A 17,461-nucleotide genomic window follows, 5' to 3' on the forward strand; every position below is an offset into this window, starting at 1 on the left:
CCAGGACATCAGTGGAAACCGCAAAAGATGATATGATGTCGAATTTCTTTTAGTTTTCAGTTTGCTGATTTGCTAGTGTAATTAAGACGTGCGCAGACTTCGCAGGAAAAGAATGTGCAGGTAAATAGAATCGGAGATCCACACTTTACAAGTGTCTAAATAGGAAAAATTTATTTAATAAGATCTGGTAAAGATAATCGCTAGAAATATTTAATACAAAAAATGAAATACATTTATTGACAACAATATTGCACACACATATACAAGGACACAAACAATATATAAAGGACAGCATGCAGTGGATGGAAGTTGGCAAATGCGATTTTGAGAGGCTCAACTAGACAATATTTCGATGATCTTTCACACGCACGTACACGTAATACTGCTGGAAGTTAAAACGCTACAGTTATTCCAGTAGAAACCATGATATTATGAAGGAAGATGATTTATGTACATTATGCAATCTGTCATAGGGATAATCTTGTCTACAGATGACAGCAAGATGAAATCAAGAATACTAGAATGTAACGAACATATTCTTTGGGAAATACCATCATCATATCTCTCCACCGCAGATCCAGTAGGGCAACGTAGACATCTTACTCATCTTACTGGAGCTCCTTGGGATGTTCCATCAGATGTAGAGAACGTTGTTTTGTTCATCTCTTGCAGTGAGATAGACCACTTGGGACATCAACCCATAGGTGAAATGAATTCACTTGTATTCAGCTAAAGACCAGTTTAATTTATCGTATAGTTCGTAATTCACCGGAAGATCTATTGCATAAGTAGACATTTTTATCAATTCTCAAGTGCATTTCTCTTTCAAGCTTCAATGATTTTTAGATTCACATACATCAAAAGCAATTAGAAAAACAGACTGTCACGTGGTTCTGTTTGAACTCGGCCTGAAGCTTTTTTTTTTTTTTTTGGCACTTTGCTATGTTTACAGCTGTGCAGGACTAGCCATGTGAGAAGCTGGGTGCATTTCTACCTTCCACTTCTATGGATAGACATGCGTATTAGTTTCTCCGAAGGTCAGACTCATCTGCAAATGGGATCGTCCCTGGATCCTCGGAGTTTTTAACGCAGTCTGAATGCGACTCATTTTCACGGATTTCTTTTCCTTCTTCAAAATTTTGCTTTTTTTCTTTCTGGATATTCGTGGTCTTGAGAACGTTTCCCATAGCAACGGAAGAGGATCTTCTGGCAGCGAGAGGCTGCTGGGAGCTGTACGAAGTGGAAGAATCTCTACGGTCGCCTTTCCCCCAGAAATTGCTGTTAAACACGACCGTTCCCGTGACGTCACTGCTGTCGCTCCTTAATCGCGTCGTCGCAGTGTGTCCGTTTTGCTTGTTACTGGAATTGGAGTTGCACCAGGATCCTCCAGGAGGTACCACTCCTCGGTACTTTTTTAGAGTACCTGTCCTTAGAAGGTGTAGCCAGGCGAAGCGGGCTTCGGGATAATGAAGACAACGCACCAGGAAAATGAGAAAGCCTTGCAGGGAATTAGCAACGCAAAAGATGTACGCGAACACCAGCTTGGCTTCTCCGACGGCAAACGCACCGAAGACCCAAGTAACTCCTAAAAGCACCATGACGGTGAATGCGCCTCTCACTTGAGCGGCTGTGATGCCATGTTGGGAACCTCCTTCACGAAGACATCCTGCCTTGGATGTCATGCGAGGGGCGAAAAGAACTCGACTGACCATGATGAAGACCGTGAGGTTGATGGCCAGAATGAGACAGGCGGGACCCAGGAAGGAGATGTAGTACACGTAAGGGTTCTTTGGAGATAGCATGCAGCTGAAAGAAGAACAGCAAGTATTAATTACTGGTTTTTGACACGTAATAATAATAATAATAATAATAATAAGAAGAAGAAGAAGCTACTTTTAATACATTAATTTTTTTTGGATCATTTATACTGCTATAAGCTTCTTAAAATATTCAAAATATAGCTAAAGGCGTATTTACGCATTTAACTATATTTTTAAATTTCGAATTTTGATATTTATTTAAGTTTTTAGTGTGGGTAAGCAGTCAATAAAGCAAATAACAGTGCACGAGTGTAATGTGCATTTCGCAACAAAGTATTAAGCAGCTTTGTCCACTCGGCCAAAGTAAGCATCCGACCAGCTGCGTTACCTTCAGTTGAATAAAAAAAAAAGAAAAACACTTATAAAGATTTATTTCCTAGAGAGCATTGGGATCCACTTCTTTCCAATGCAAATGGATTCAAATCAGAATTTGGTTTTCAGGATTTCTGGTGCTCTTAAATATAATTTACTTGCTTTTTGTTAATGACATTTATTTCAAGTTGATTTTTATAATAGTTAATCAAAATATTCACAACAGGTGTCTTCAGTTTGATTTTATGAGAGAAGGGTTCTTTCTCCACTGATCCGTACTGTTATAGAAGAAAGAATACATTAGAGGTAAATAATTGCTTATTTCCTTTGGATAACCGTAGAGATAAACACATCAGCTTATGAGAGGTGGGAAGGCATTGTCGAAGAGTTTTTTTTCTCTCATCGAAATAGAAAAATTGACTGCTCTGTGTTCAACATGTAGGTTATTGGGAAGTACCACACATCCCACTAAGAGGTGGATTAACACTTCATAATACTCTTAAACATTCACAGATTAAAGTGTCCCATCTACAGTTCTGGACATAAAATCGGAAAGACATACAAAAGAATGGATGCAATTTCTATAGAAATTGCATCCATTATAGCCTAACCAGACTATAATCTGGTTAAGATCATAGGAGAGTTGTCTATATAGAAGACTATAGAAAAGTACCATGACGAAAACTATATAGTCCTTGACATGGTACTTTTTCAAGTTATTTTAGGCTTCCAAAAAGTATTTTCTGGCAGTGACTCTTACAATGGACGACGGCATTCATCAACAACCTAATGTCATTAACTTAAAGGCTCACATTGGCATACGAATCACATCCTACTGGTCGGAAAGCAATGATGACACTACTGCTTACGGAAACGACAAACAGACTGCTCACAAAGATGTCGTACTTTTAAACCATTTGCTGTACCAACTCCGTACGAACGAACTCAACAATCAACGTCTTTTGTCCCAACATCACCATTGCTAGAGATAAATGTAATGGCGTAGACTACACGTGCTCTTCTATTAATGTGCATGCTAATAGACATATCTTATAGTAGAGCGTGTACTGAAGGGAGGTGTCGAAGTTCAGTACATCCCCCCCCCCCCATCATACCGTACACACACACACGCGCGCGCGATAGGAGGAGTGAAAAGTTCTGATAAACACTTAGAACGTGGTTCTACCTCAATTCCTTCATGGCGATTATCACAACTTTTCAGCACCGTATATAATAGTCACATTTTTCTGTTGTTAACGTATAACAGTAAAACGTGGAATATAACTTAGCAAGAACGAAATCTAAAGGCCAAAACGCGCAATAAAAGAAGAAAATTCAAAGTAAGAAAAAATCGGCATAAAAGATTTCAAAAAATAAAAGAAAATAAAAAAAAAAGAAAACAAATTTAGCAGAGTAGGAACGTGTGAGTAGGACACATCACTTGATATCCAGGATATACCAATAAAAGTCTTGAAAGGCTTCGAAACAGAGTTGGTGGGTGTTTACATTAAAAACGAGGGAGAAAATTTGCACAGAGTAAAGGACACTGGAAGCATTGCAACAGAAGATTATTGAGAAACTGACTGGAATCACAAGTGGACAACTGAATATGCAGTACAAGGTTATATATTATACTGCATTGTTTTCAATGCTTATTAACAGTAAGGGGTGAGAGAAAGAGAGAGAGAGAGAGATGCTCATAAAAATGAGTAAATCTCCGCTGCGACTTTTGTGGAACTCTCGTTAGATCAAACAAAATCAAGCCGAATTAGCAACGATCCCTTTCTTTATCCGAGGACCATTTCCATACTTGTTTAATTCTGTGTAGACTGCAGTTTCAAGATGAAACTTTTTACCACGAAATGTCGGCTTGGTGCTTTTTTTCGTTGTACGATTCTGTTTTAATCGGCGTCTGTTGTAATAAAATTAAAGTCGAGCACGAGAAAAATGCGAAATAATATTATACGATATGTTCATTGCTTGAATGAATCAATATTTTCTTTGTATTTCATTAACTAATTGGATCAACCACCAGATTGCGCTTGTGTTGGTGCCTTGTTCTACTGCTCCGTGATTTTGCATGCCAATGTAGCCCATTCTAAACAGTGAGCAGCTCTTTCTAACGGATCCTCTTCTTCATTCCTTCACTAGAGTTCGATGTTGTTGCATTGGTTAGCCTCAAAACCATTCCAGACAATAGAAACGATTATTTCTTCCATTTTTAAACCGCGTGATTTTCTGAACGGCTCAAGATTTATTTGTATTGTAGAAGTGAATAAACTTTATGCTAGAAATGATCAATTACAAATCTTGTAATCCTAACAATATGTTAGCACACTAGTTATTGACTAGTTAGCGACTATAATAATAATAATAATAAATAAATAAATGTTGAATATGTATTGCGCCTGCAAGATTTTGTCTTAACAACAAGATTGAACAGAAATTTAAACGACTTAAAACAGGCTCTTCTTCCCCCCCCCCCCCCACGAGACACCACTTTCTAAATCGTCTTTCATGAAATGTTAAAAAGTCTTGAATTGTGTTCGATTTTTAGTACACAAAAATATAGACATAGTTCTTATATCTACCAATAGATGGCATTACGTACTAATTGTCTTCGTTATTGTACTGGGAAAATCCAACAGCCATGGTTATGATCACTACAATGGATGGTCCACCTGTAACGAAAACAAATAATGATTTTTCCTCTACCTGATGAAATCACCACTAATTAACAAAGAAAGACATAAACGTAGATCTTAATTTCGATTGTTTTTGTTTAATAACACTCTTTATACTACTCGGTTTCTTTGCGTGTAAAAAAAAAAAAAACTAATAATTATCATTTATATAGAAAAACAAACTACATCTATTTTATTATGTTGCCTGATAATGCAAACAATTTAACTTCGACGACAATTTTGAAGTCGAAATGGAAAAGTTTATTGAGAACATCGCATAAAATTGACAGGTGTGAAAAATAAAATAAAATTCTTTTTTATTTTATTTTTCTTTTTATATTGCTTTTTATATAAAAAGAAAACTAATATAAAAAGTATACTATAAAATTGACAAATTAATTAATTTCGACTTTTTTTAAATAAACTTACTCACTAATTTTGAAGAAAAAATAGTTAAGTACTTTCATTAGAAATAACTTTATTACGTTTTTTTTTTCTTTCTTTTTTTTTTTTTTTCGCAGTATGATAAAATAAACAGTAGTACTAATTATGGAAAATATTATTTTTTTCGCCGTATAATTATGAAAAATATATCATTGTAGAATTGATTTAATCTGGGTATCTTGCTGGGTCTAGCTCCCACTGATGAGACCTCAATAAAGGTCGCAATCGGACTGGGTAGTGGCCCCTCCCATAATGCATTATAATCATCCGAAAGGAAATGTGCTTTGCATTAATGGGATACTGACGCAATTGATGTAAAGTACAAGTAGCCTAGTCTTGAAGATGCTTCACGCACAAGCTTTGTTTTCTTATGTTTGGTAAAAGATTACACGAATAATGTAATTTCTTGTCAAGTATAGCAAAACACACAGCTTATTAACATTACAGTAGCTTCATGCAAGAAAGAAAATATGAATTTTTATGCATTTTTAGAAAAAAAGTATAAAAATTCATATTTTCTTTCTTGAAATATGAATTTTTATACTTTTTTTCTAAAAATGCATAAAAATTCATATTTTCTTTCTTGAAGTCGAAAGAAATGTTTGTTAATTAAAAAACCTTCTTGGTTTATTTTGATTTTATATTTGCTTAAACTGTGGTACTTCAGGAATCAATTAGCGACGTATGGCTGAAGAATGACACACTTACCCCAGGCTAGTAGACAGCGTTTAAGCAAGAAGTGAGTCTCTGAAGAGGCAAATACATGAATGAGCAGCTGGTACATGTTGACGGCCTCCACGCACATCCAAGAAAGGGACGTCAGCAAGAAGTAGTGGATCAAGATGGCTGCGGCCCAACACACTTTTCCACCTCCTGGACCAGGACGCCGGATGGATCCCAAGAGGAAAGACACGTTCATGAGCATCAACGAGATGCACAGATTGAGCAGAATCTTCCCAGAATGGTCGCGATTCAGACACCTGAAACAAAAACAAAAAGTATTTAGATGACATTACATATTTCCATTACTTTCAGATGGACTTACTCTTGGATCAGAGAACTGCTGCTACTTGAGCAACAACTTTATTCAGTATGCAAGGCATTTGGGGTTTGTTTCCCAGCAAGTAGTCTCCACTGATGAGGAAGTTTCTGTTTATTCTCATTGATTTTCGCAGCAGGATACAACCTGTTGTGCTCCATTGGAGACTAGTGTCATGCTTCATAAATCAGTTCCATGCCTCAGCTTACAGAAGTCAACAGCCTCTGTATGCAAGTAGCCTAGTCGTGAAGATACTTCACGCACAAACTTTGTTTTCTTTCTTCTTGGATTTTCAGTTAACTTGCAACAGAAAACCTTCGTCTTCCAGCAGCCTACTTCCAGAATATACTGACTCCTGGACATTCTTTCTAACCTCAATTATTTTCGTTGTCAATTGTTTTCTTCTGTTTCTTGATATTTTATTTTGTACTTTTACGTAAAAATGTAAATGTACACCGGTCTTTTCCCCTTGCATTTTTAACTATGACGTTTCTTATTTCTATACGATCTTTAAACGTCTTTATTTCTGGGATTTTGATTGCATCATATTCGTCTTGTCCACTCATTTGAATATAACAAGTAGTCTCAGTTGTGCCTGCTTCTTTCTATCCTGTTCATCTTTTCGCGATAGCGTCCCCCGATCCATTTACTCCAACCACTAGGAGTCGTGTTTCTCCTCTGCACTGTTAAACAGTTCCACTAATCTCCCTCACTCTCTCTCTCTCTCTATCTCTTTTTAAAATTATAATTCTCGTTCGATCCTATGTATAGTTTTGTGTTTTGTCTCTACTTTTAAGCTGTACGTATCACTCCCTAGCTATACGTGGTGCAAAATTTATTGGGAAGAATTTTTCAAAGGTAAGAGCACAAATCAGCAGGTCAATGCAGTTATTCTAAGAGAAATATAAAATAAAAACCGGAATATTTTTGATCGCACAACAGGTCCATCTAATTGAACGACCTGCGTGAAATAAAACTAACTCACAGGTGATGAAATGCAATAGGATTTGGATTTCGTGGGATGCTCAACGAAGGAACTTACATTTAGGGACGTTGCCTGAGCAAAGGAAACTGGGAGTGGGTAGTCGCGTTGCTAATACTGTCTCGCAAGATCGTGATACATTTCTGCCAAGAACAATTAAGTGAGTGTGGCCTATTTAAACGAACGGTTTTATTTATATAGCAGCGGGTCACGAGATGATGCAAGACTCTCTTGACGATGGGCATCAAGATTGTCTACTGAGATCAGCAGACAATCTTTCTCGACCATTGGAGTTAACATTAACATTTATGCTTGTGTGTATAATATGAAAACTTTCTTGTGGGTTTGAGTAGTGTTATTATAAATTGAAAGTCACTGAAGTATTTGCTATGTCCAGTTTTTTTTTTTTTTTACATGAATTCAAATCGAATCGTTTCTTCTCCTATATGTTGTTTATAAACATTTTCATATCGCTAAACAAAAATCCTAGGCTGCTGTCTCTGGTTTATACACTCTATCCTACCATCTTCCCATTTTAAGTTACTTTTCTTTCAATGTTATACCAATTTCATTGCAATATTTTCCCCAGACCTTCGTTGGGTTCAACATCTAAACTGCATGTGCCCATTCTTCCTAAACGTTTTCTGTTTTTCTTCTTTTAATATTTTTCTTCCATTTCCATGTTGTTTATGGTTCCCGGATCATTCTTTATTTAAATACTGTTAAACTTCTTCTTTTATTACTTACCCTGGTGTCTTCAGTTATAATTGATCAATGTTTCTTTACAATTTTCGTCTACCTTTATCCGTTCTGTTACTATTTTACTGCATTCTTCTTTTTTTTTTCACCTCTCTCAACCTGTCAGAAATGATATACAACCAAGACTAATATTTTTTTCCTCGTCAGAACACAAGATGCACGAGTCGTCTCTTTCTATAGCGCATTCACGACCTCTTTGCCTGTGTCAACAATCTTTTCTTCATTTCCTTAACAGTGTGATGTTCCACAGAGTATCTTTTTTCTTCTCTTCGTTTTCTTTTTTGAATTCCCTCAACCTCAGTTTTCGTATTTTGCTCCCCTTTTCTGTGTTACATTCATTTGTTTGTCCCATAGAAAACATTTACGTCCGTTAATTATTACTTCATATATCTCTTCATACTTTGAACTTTATCATCACGACAGTTTCATGCTACTGTCTTCTCCTTGGAATAAATCTTTGAATCACCATTTTTATATATTCAATTCCTCCGATTCTAATTTTTGTTTGAAAATTCTTCACGATCACCTAAGTCTTGTCAAATATGGCAATTCTCTTACTTGTTGTTCGCGATGTCAACCGTTCTAAATTTTATCTTCATCCCTCTGGGGATGTGTGTGTGTGTGTGTGTGTGTGTGTGTGTGTGTGTGTGTGTGTGTGTGACCTGATGTGATATTTCAATGATTTCAGTATTCCGAATCAGCTATTTCATGAATTAAACGTTTTACTCTGCTGATTTTCAACATACAACTTTTAGTAATTAAAATTCTAATAACGGAATTAACTCACGCAAAATATTATTTACATAATATTATTAAATTAATAGGAATAATATTAAAATATTATTCCTATCCCTTATGTGCAAGGCATTAGTGAACGCATAGCAAAAGTTTGAAAACCACTAAATATTTTTGTTGCCTTTCGACCATTCAGAAAAATCTCCTCCTTTCTCACTTCTCCAAAGGACAAGCTTCCACATCTCAGTTATCCAGGTGTCTACCAGATTCCTTGCTCTTGCGGATTATCTTATTTCGGAAAAACAGGAAGATCTGCCTTTATTCGGCTAGAAGAACACCAGTCTTATATTCAATACCTTGAACCTGAACAGTCTGGACTTGCAGAACATGCCATCAACACTACACATAGAGTTCATTGGAATAAGACACGAGTCCTTCAGAAAAGTCAGTTCCTCATGGAACGGCTTTATAAAGAAACATGTGAAACTTTACTTCACTTTCCTAACTTAAACAGATCCGATGGTTTACGTCTATCTCCTTTGTGGGAGATAGTACTTTATAAATCAGCTAATCTTTCCTAACTTTTTTAATTGTATATATATATATATGTAATATTCATCAAAGCTTGATTTGCTTCCTCAGTCTTAAGAAAAGGCTGGTTATATTCCACTAATTCGAGTCCTACCCAAGGGCCTATGAGTTGTGGAAATACTTTCTGAAAATGAAAGCTGTGCCGCACAAAGCGGCCTTTTGCAGCCGCCCAATTTTTAATCCATCTAACTCGAGTGCTTCTAGATGTGTTTTCAATGTTTTAGGGATGGGGCCTAAAGCACCTATTATTATGGGAACAACTTTCGTTTTCTTTTGCCAGATTCGTTCAACTTCGATTTGCAAATCGCGATATTTTGTAATTTTTTCATTTTCTTTGTTGTCAATCCGACTATATATATATTTCTTTTTTTTTTAATAAGTTAGGAAATTTATTGACCTTTTTTAGTTATCTTACACCAGCTACTTAGGTGGCGCCTTTTGGAATTGTCAGTTATCGTTTAATTAGCTTTATACATGTACTGAAGATGCCTGTGATACTCAGGCGAAAATTCTACTAATAAATAATATTTTACGTGAGTTAATTCTGTTATTATAATTTTAATTATAACTTCTAGATTCCCGTAACAATGATTTAATCCGTTGTCCTCACGGGCTCTTACTATATGATATGCTTTTGCTTTGGTTCCAGCAAACATTACTGCAAATTTCTTGTAATCTGTCAACATATTTTACTGGTTAACATGGGATCAATCGATCCTATCCTTTGTTTCGTGATCTTTTGATTTTTATTAGGTTCTTGGCGAAAGGAAGCCAACTTCTGCACATGAGTTCGATGTGCATAAGTTGACCAATGAACAGACGTATGAGGAACCCACCAAATTAGCAATTAAAATATTTAAAAAAAAATTTACATTCAAAATATCATTTGAAAATAGCGTGTGTAACTGAACTTTTGTTGTAGAATTGAATCGATTCTTACCTGAAGAGCGAATAAGTGATGACAGTGAGCGACAATCCGATTATGGACAGCACGCATCCCACGTAAGAAATGATGGAGAGGATCTGTTCGTGTTCCTCCGGAATACCTTCGTTAGGCGATGGATCCTGTAGGTGGAAAATGAAGTCGTTCAGAAGACGAACTCTATGAAACAAATGGACTTTCAGAACTGCTGGATTTACCGGAAATGTTTAAAAGAGTTTTTTTTTTTTCGATGATTTTTACTGTAAGAGAAAAGCGCTACGATTTGGAAGTGCAGTATTCGCTTGAGTGAGAAGCAATTATTGTTACGTAAAGTTACCGTAGCATTGCATACATCAAAGGATGTATGCAATGCTACGTTTTGCCATCAAAGGATGATATATCGAATGCCCGAGTGGAGCTAAAGTGCACAACAAAGCAACCAGCAGCCAAAGAAATGTTTCCAGAAAGGCACTCGACACAAATCAAAGAGACGCATTTTTCAACGATTGTACTGATTTTATGTGAGGATGTTACAAAATGAATTCTGCAATCGCTTTATTAAAATTTATTCTCTCACTCCGTTATCATATAAGAAACGAATGTACTTACTAAAAGAATGGAGAAAGCAGTGAGATGGGAGGACATGCATATTGTGACTTCATCTGTCTGGTTTGTAGTCACGCCCTCTGTTGACCACAAGCGTTCTGAAAATAAAGGAAACTCGTTGGTAACCAAACTAAATTAATAAATTAAAGAAAGTAGTTTCCATAGAATAAACAGAAATTACATCCTCCACAGATGTTCTGTGATGGTTCTAAATAATGGGCGGAAGATGGATGTTGAAAGAAGAGAGAAAATGGGTGTTAGTGAGTTCGAATTTTTCAGTGCGTCGTAGTTGCACGCAACTACAGCTTGGCTTTTTCAGTTCCTCCCGTGATAAGCACGCCGCTTTTTCAGTGTCTGCCCTTTGCTAACGAGCTAGAGGTGTGTGTGTGTGTGTGTGAAGTTCTCGGTGCTGACTTGTCTGACAAGTTAAATACCTCACAGTGGAGAAATTCAGATCACAATCGTGACTTCCTGTTAAGTGACGTCATCTTATTAGCAAGCAAATACACCGAACTATTTACTGTTTGTGTCAGAAGATTTTGCGTAGAAATGAGCCAAACTTTCGTAGCTCTAAAATATACGTCATTGTGTTGATTGGAAACCATTGTATACTGAAGACCAGTTTTTGTCAGGAGAGGCGCTCATTCCCACATTTCCGGTTATAGTTACGTGGAATATTCTGAGTATTTATCATTCACGCATTAACATCACGAACATAATGAAAGGCTTGCTATGAGTCAGTGCCAAACTACGAGAGGCATTCCTCAATGCTGTCTCCATCGTTTGGAACCTTCAGCTTGATTTTTAGAGTTGATATTGTTTTCAATTACGACCGGAGCAACTAAAACTTCAAGATCAGAGTAATATGTCTCTAAATTTCTTGTGTTCTGCAAGGTTAAAAAAAAAAAAAAAAAAACTGGGTAGGGTCAGTTAAATCCATGCAATTATTGATATTTCAGTGTATCCGATCATAGACAAGCTTTATATGTCAAAACCAGCGCTATTTAATACGAGGAATCCACTTTCGGGTCTCGTAATTCACTTCTTTATTCATTTCTTTAGGTTTAGTTGGATATTTAAGAAAAAATTATGTGATCATCCCTACCGCTTTGACTTTCCTTTGTACGCATTTCTGTAGTTGTAATGACAAATATTGAATTAGCAAGAATGTATTTTTTTCCTTTAAAGTTTGGAATCATCATCGGAATTTTACGAAAAGATAAAAAAAGGCATAAGCGGTTTTTTATGGTTAGGAAAGCTCTGACGATCTAACAAGATAGGCGTCCCTTTACATCACAAATAGAAATCCCTCCCATCCTATCCTATCAGTGGTTCTAACATAAGCGCCCACGACCCTTCCAAGTATTCTTGGACTTCGCAACCGTAACTTGAGGATAAAGTGGTTAGCCGTATGCCTCCCGGTGTGTCCCATGTCTGTAGATACGTGTGTTCACGGGGCCGGTTTGCCTGCTTATGGGATGAAAACTCCCCAGATAAACTGGGGAGAAAAACTCTGCGGTCCACGCCTAAGACCGGCTAACTTGGCTATGTCTGAGAAAGCTCCTCACGTCAGCGACCGGAATCGAACCCAGGTCATTCCTTTCCCAGTCATATGGTTGCAAAGCACATAACTACTCGGCTAACGGCGCTGACACAAAGCCAAATCAAGTAACAAAAATCTCAACGAAGTGAGTGGTTGGTTCTACTGAAAAAAAAAAAAAATTTTTTTTGCATTGTAAATGTATTTTTATAAATTTACATTTTTGAAAATTTTATAAAAATATTAGGCAGAACAAGTATAAATAGACTACAATAGATTACGAGGATAGTGAGGGGAATCACCTAGTACTTATTTAAAACAGGACTGCTTCTTTGGCCGTAACCTCTGCTTCTGATAACATTTATCAAGCACCTCTGTACACACAGCTATCAGATCTCCACCCACTACCAATTGTCTATGGCCTCCCACGCTGCCAAACTAGACTTGTGAATCACTGTCTTTATGGAGCCCAGGCTGTTATCTAACTGGCATAGCAGCATTGATAAGTAGTTACTCGAGTCTATTAAGTGCCGCAGATAAACCACATTACCAAAGTGCTCCACGCCGGACGAAAACCTGCTTAGTGAGTTGCAGGTTACCATCGCTATTAATGAAGCTACACAGAAGACGTATTACTTAGTTTATCTAGCGAACATTAGCACCATATGTTCGTGGCGTATGGTATCCATAATACTTCATAACAATTTAAACAATATTTATCGATTAATTGGCGTTTTGTATGCTAAACTTCAGAGGCGAATGCTGGTCTTGAAATTCGCGCTTGCTTTTGTTATCATTCAGGGAGTGAGAGGTGTGATCGAAGTCTGATTAGCGGAACAATGAATTACTGACCATTTAAAACTATCTATTTAGAAATTTATGCATATTTAATCATACAAATACAACATTTATTTTACAAATAATATTCTATCTTTTTCAATTTAGCTACTTGAATACAAATTCTACCCTACGGTTCTTCTTTATGAACTGGTCAATAACATCGTCATAAAACGTTGGTTGTAACTTAATTTTCCCAAGCAACACGCACACTTGTAAAGGCTGGCTGAAGATCACTGGCTAGAGCTACTTTGACTGCGTATGGCCTTATGTTTAAGACGACGTGAAGGGGAGCGGAAATGGCTATGCGCGCGCATGAAATCACAGTGCTGCAGCGAGGACTTGGAAGCGCCTACAACCGAGCAAGCCAAGGTAAGGTAGCTTTGACTAGACGAGCAAGCATCGGCCTTCGATACACAACGCAAAGCTCAATTATTGACGCGCAAGCTTAAGACGTCTTCTGTCTACAAAAATAAAAGTCTAAATGGAATGCTTATAAATGCATGCATTTATTAACAAATAAACATTTCTTCTTTCTCAATTAATGAGCTTGCGCATCAAGCATGGAGAATTCGCCTCTGCTAAACTTTGATAATGATAGATTTAGTAATCTACTACAGATATGAGGCGAACTTAAAAATATTTTGATAAATGAGAATGGACTTCAGAAAAAGTCGACACGTATAGAATGGAACATAGTGAGGGGTCCAGGATATATTCCATCGGGTTGTATCAAGCAAGAAAAATTATAGTCAAACTGTTTAAGTTTAATAATAATAATAGAGTGTTGTTAAGGGTAAAATAGATAAAGTATTTACATATCAAAAAAAGTGTGTGCGCATCGCATCATGGCTGATTTTAGGGCAAGTTTTATTTAATTAGTTATGATACTATTACAAAAGAATTAGATACCGAAAATTCATCATTATATACAGTATTTGGATTTTAATAAGGCAGTCGCGCAGTATCGACTGCCTTTTTTTTTTTTACAAAGTGGGGAAATGTGGCAGTATCGCACTGACGTGGTTAGAGGATGGTTGAGAGAGAGAGAAGACAGAGAGTATTGAAGAGTTGTATTTCAAGTTGCCCCACTAGGATCCCTACTTCCAACAATGATCTTACGGATAGCCCACTAGGCACTAGTGTCCCAGCTCAGATACCTAGTTGGCATTCAATAGGGATTACTGTCGGGTCCGTCGTTGTTCTTAATTTTTATCGACGATATTGATTACAAAGTTGATAGTTTAAAGTCTAAATTTGCCTACAAAACCAAAATTGAAAGAGTAGTTAAGGAGAAAGAGTGAAGGAGGAGAAGGGGGGGGGAGCTCTTGTTTTGGGGCAGATTATATAGGCTTTTCTTTCGATATGAATTAGTTCGACAGGAATAAACTCAAACCAACGGAAAAATAAAGATAATCTAGGAATATTACTGTAATGTGATATGAAAACTAAAATTGTAAACGGGATTCATTCAGGAACTTTACGAGAAGAACACAAATGTGTACTTATTTCCTTATAATTGATGCCTCATTTAGAGTATTGCATTCAAATTTAGATCTCTAATGCAGAGCACGGCTATCAGACTAATACTTGGAACGAGTGGTTTTGTAGGCTGCACACCTCAGAAACAAACTAACGAAAAAATGTCTTGGCAGAATATAAAATTATTAAGGACACGAACAAGTTGACTTTGAATTCGACTTGTTCATATAATCGACATAAACTTAACAAAAAATCTGACTTTGAACACATTTGGTAGTAGTTTACATTTGTATTCAGGAATAAATCTAAATTGGTTCTTACATGACGAACGGGGACGTAAGCCATAGCGGGATAAATAACTCACTAAGGATTTAATACTTACGTAATATTCTTTATTTAACACGGAATTTTCTCCCTCGTGTCAAGGGCATCTTCAGTATGCTTTTCAAATTAAACAAATACAAAGATAAAATCGGAAAACTCAAAGATGAAAACGTCAGTTACACGTACATGATATAGAATGGCACGTCTGTACAAATTTAAACTAGCGAAAAAGTAATAATAATAATAATAATAATAATAATAATAATAATAATCCCCTTTTATATCATCTACGTGTAGTCCATGCGCTTTAATTGTTCAGTCTTCTGGTTTTCTCTTTTACTTGTTAAATTTGAAAGGAATTCTAAATTCGTCCTTGACACTAGGCTGAAAATTCGTGTTAAATAAATTTAAAAAAATTACTTAAGTACTAAATTATTAAGCGCTTTTATTTAACAGCGCCTTAATAATTCCAAATTCTTCAATTTGGACTTTTTCATGTTCAATTTCTATATGATTTTTTTCCCCCTTGTAAAAATAATTCATTATATGAACGTTTCTATTTTACGCAAATTCATCTCTTGTGTCGTATCCAAAATATACCATTTTAGTTGATTCTTATGTACCAGTTCTAGCATTAAAGAATCCCTCATGGTGATTTCGAAATAATGTTTTTCTTTGTTTTACCGTTGTGATACATCATGAGAGAAATCTTGTATGAGTTACTGTTCGTGCATATGACGTTACGAGAGTATCCTTTTGAGATCGGGACAATTGCTATTGGATCAGTACTGTTCAACTACGTTCTTCAATTTTTTGTCATTCACGAAATGAATTCGGCTGTTTTCTTTTCTTATCCTTGCCTCTATAAGTATATGACACTTCGTTTTTTTTTCATTGAAGATTTTTTGAACATTCCACCTAACTTCATACGCTATGCAAGAATGTCCCGTTTTAGGTCTTTTGTTACTGTTAGTTCAGTTATTCTTGTTTCAGTGTAAAATTCGTGAAGGCAAGTAAGAATCGGGTGATTCTTACTTGCCTTCACGTTTTTTTTTTTTTTTTTTTGAATCGGAGCGCATTATTTATAACAGAACAACTCACCTTCTTCCTTCCAAAACACGCACAAAATCTTCCTGTCAGTGAGGGTTTGGAAAGCATACACCACGGGATCGGTAAGATTGGCCACGGAGAAATCGCCGATGCTGGCCTGAACCACGGGGCGTTCTAGGAACAAAAGAGAAAAACAACAACCACATTATCGTCATCATTACCGTAGATACATGCACACAAATCAGAATTAAACTTGAGTGATATGAAGCTAAACACTGTGGTAAACACACGCATACACATGCACCAAAATTATTTCAGGTGACAAGAATTATGCCACAATTAAGACTAGTTCGTTAAAGGGCCTTCGATCTCTGCTATTCAAGAAAAATGAGATCTTAAGGGGGAACCTACTTAATGTTTATTTATACAGGGCTCCTATCTACTTGATATTGGGATAATTTCGATTGAAATTATTCCAATATATATATAAACTATAGACATTTGCCATCTTTAAATTAATTGGTTGTTCTCCCACTACTTAAAAGTATAGCAGTGTATTTTGTGGCGTATTGGTTTTGCTTGAGCGGTTTCGGCGCACGAGCTTTCACTTCTATTTTCGTCGAACATGCAATTTCTGTGAGGAAAAGCGCTACAAAAAATACCTCCTTACCTTGCAGAATATTTCCTTCTTCCTCATCCGTGGGATAGTCCGTCCCCCCGATCTTGACACCTTTCTGGCGCATCTCTTTCGGAGATCGAAAAAATTTGTCATTACTGAACGCTACGAATTTCACTCTATGATAATCAAACCGAGTTTGAAGCAGTTTCGGATTATCCATGGAGAATATCGAGGACGGCAGTTCCATGTAGGACATCTAGCGGAGGAAACGCTAATTCAGAATAAAACTGAATATTTGCATTGGTATCAAGAGTGCCACTTAATATGACAGAAATCATGAAGGGGAGCGACAATACTGACCTTAAATCTGTCGCCTTGCTGAAATTCTCTTCCTGAATTCGTATTATTGTCATCTTTCTGCCAGTCTTTGGGGGAGGTGAAACTGATCCCAGCGTCCCCATAGGAACGAGTGTTGATCGAGGACACTTTGAAAGCGAGGTTGTCGGTATTTAGCATCAGAGTCTCTCCTCGTGAAAGCCTTACTTTTGATGCGAATCTGTCGATCACCTGAAGCAATCTGAAACACAGACAAATAGTCCAGTTAAAACACTGAAGAAGTCTACACACATTACGCGATGATAGCTTAAATAAAAATTTCACAGCACGAATCGTTTTCGTTAATTTTTATTTCTCTATAATTTATTATAAGTAAAAA

The 17,461-nt window shown here is 36.6% G+C and overlaps 1 protein-coding gene across 2 annotated transcripts in view; it reads right to left on the reverse strand.

The window, feature by feature from the left end:
- Nucleotides 1–201: 201 nt before the first annotated feature.
- Nucleotides 202–17,461, reverse strand: part of LOC150101960 (adhesion G protein-coupled receptor G6-like) — a 48,976-nt gene continuing 31,716 nt past the window's right edge. For both annotated transcript variants that reach the window (XM_090400934.1, XM_090400933.1), the window contains 8 exons: nt 17,107–17,323; nt 16,798–17,002; nt 16,179–16,301; nt 10,898–10,992; nt 10,307–10,431; nt 5,969–6,240; nt 4,744–4,813; nt 202–1,806 (listed from right to left, as the gene is read on the reverse strand). In XM_090400934.1, the coding sequence (XP_090257060.1) occupies nt 1,023–1,806; nt 4,744–4,813; nt 5,969–6,240; nt 10,307–10,431; nt 10,898–10,992; nt 16,179–16,301; nt 16,798–17,002; nt 17,107–17,323 (1,891 nt within the window). In that variant the 3' untranslated portion in view covers nt 202–1,022. The remainder of the gene's footprint in view (nt 1,807–4,743; nt 4,814–5,968; nt 6,241–10,306; nt 10,432–10,897; nt 10,993–16,178; nt 16,302–16,797; nt 17,003–17,106; nt 17,324–17,461) is intronic.

This window comes from Typopeltis vanoorti, chromosome 11, assembly GCF_054136105.1.
Source record: "Typopeltis vanoorti isolate ZY-2024b chromosome 11, IOZ_Tvanoo_1.0, whole genome shotgun sequence".
Taxonomy (NCBI): Eukaryota; Metazoa; Arthropoda; class Arachnida; order Uropygi; family Thelyphonidae; genus Typopeltis; species Typopeltis vanoorti.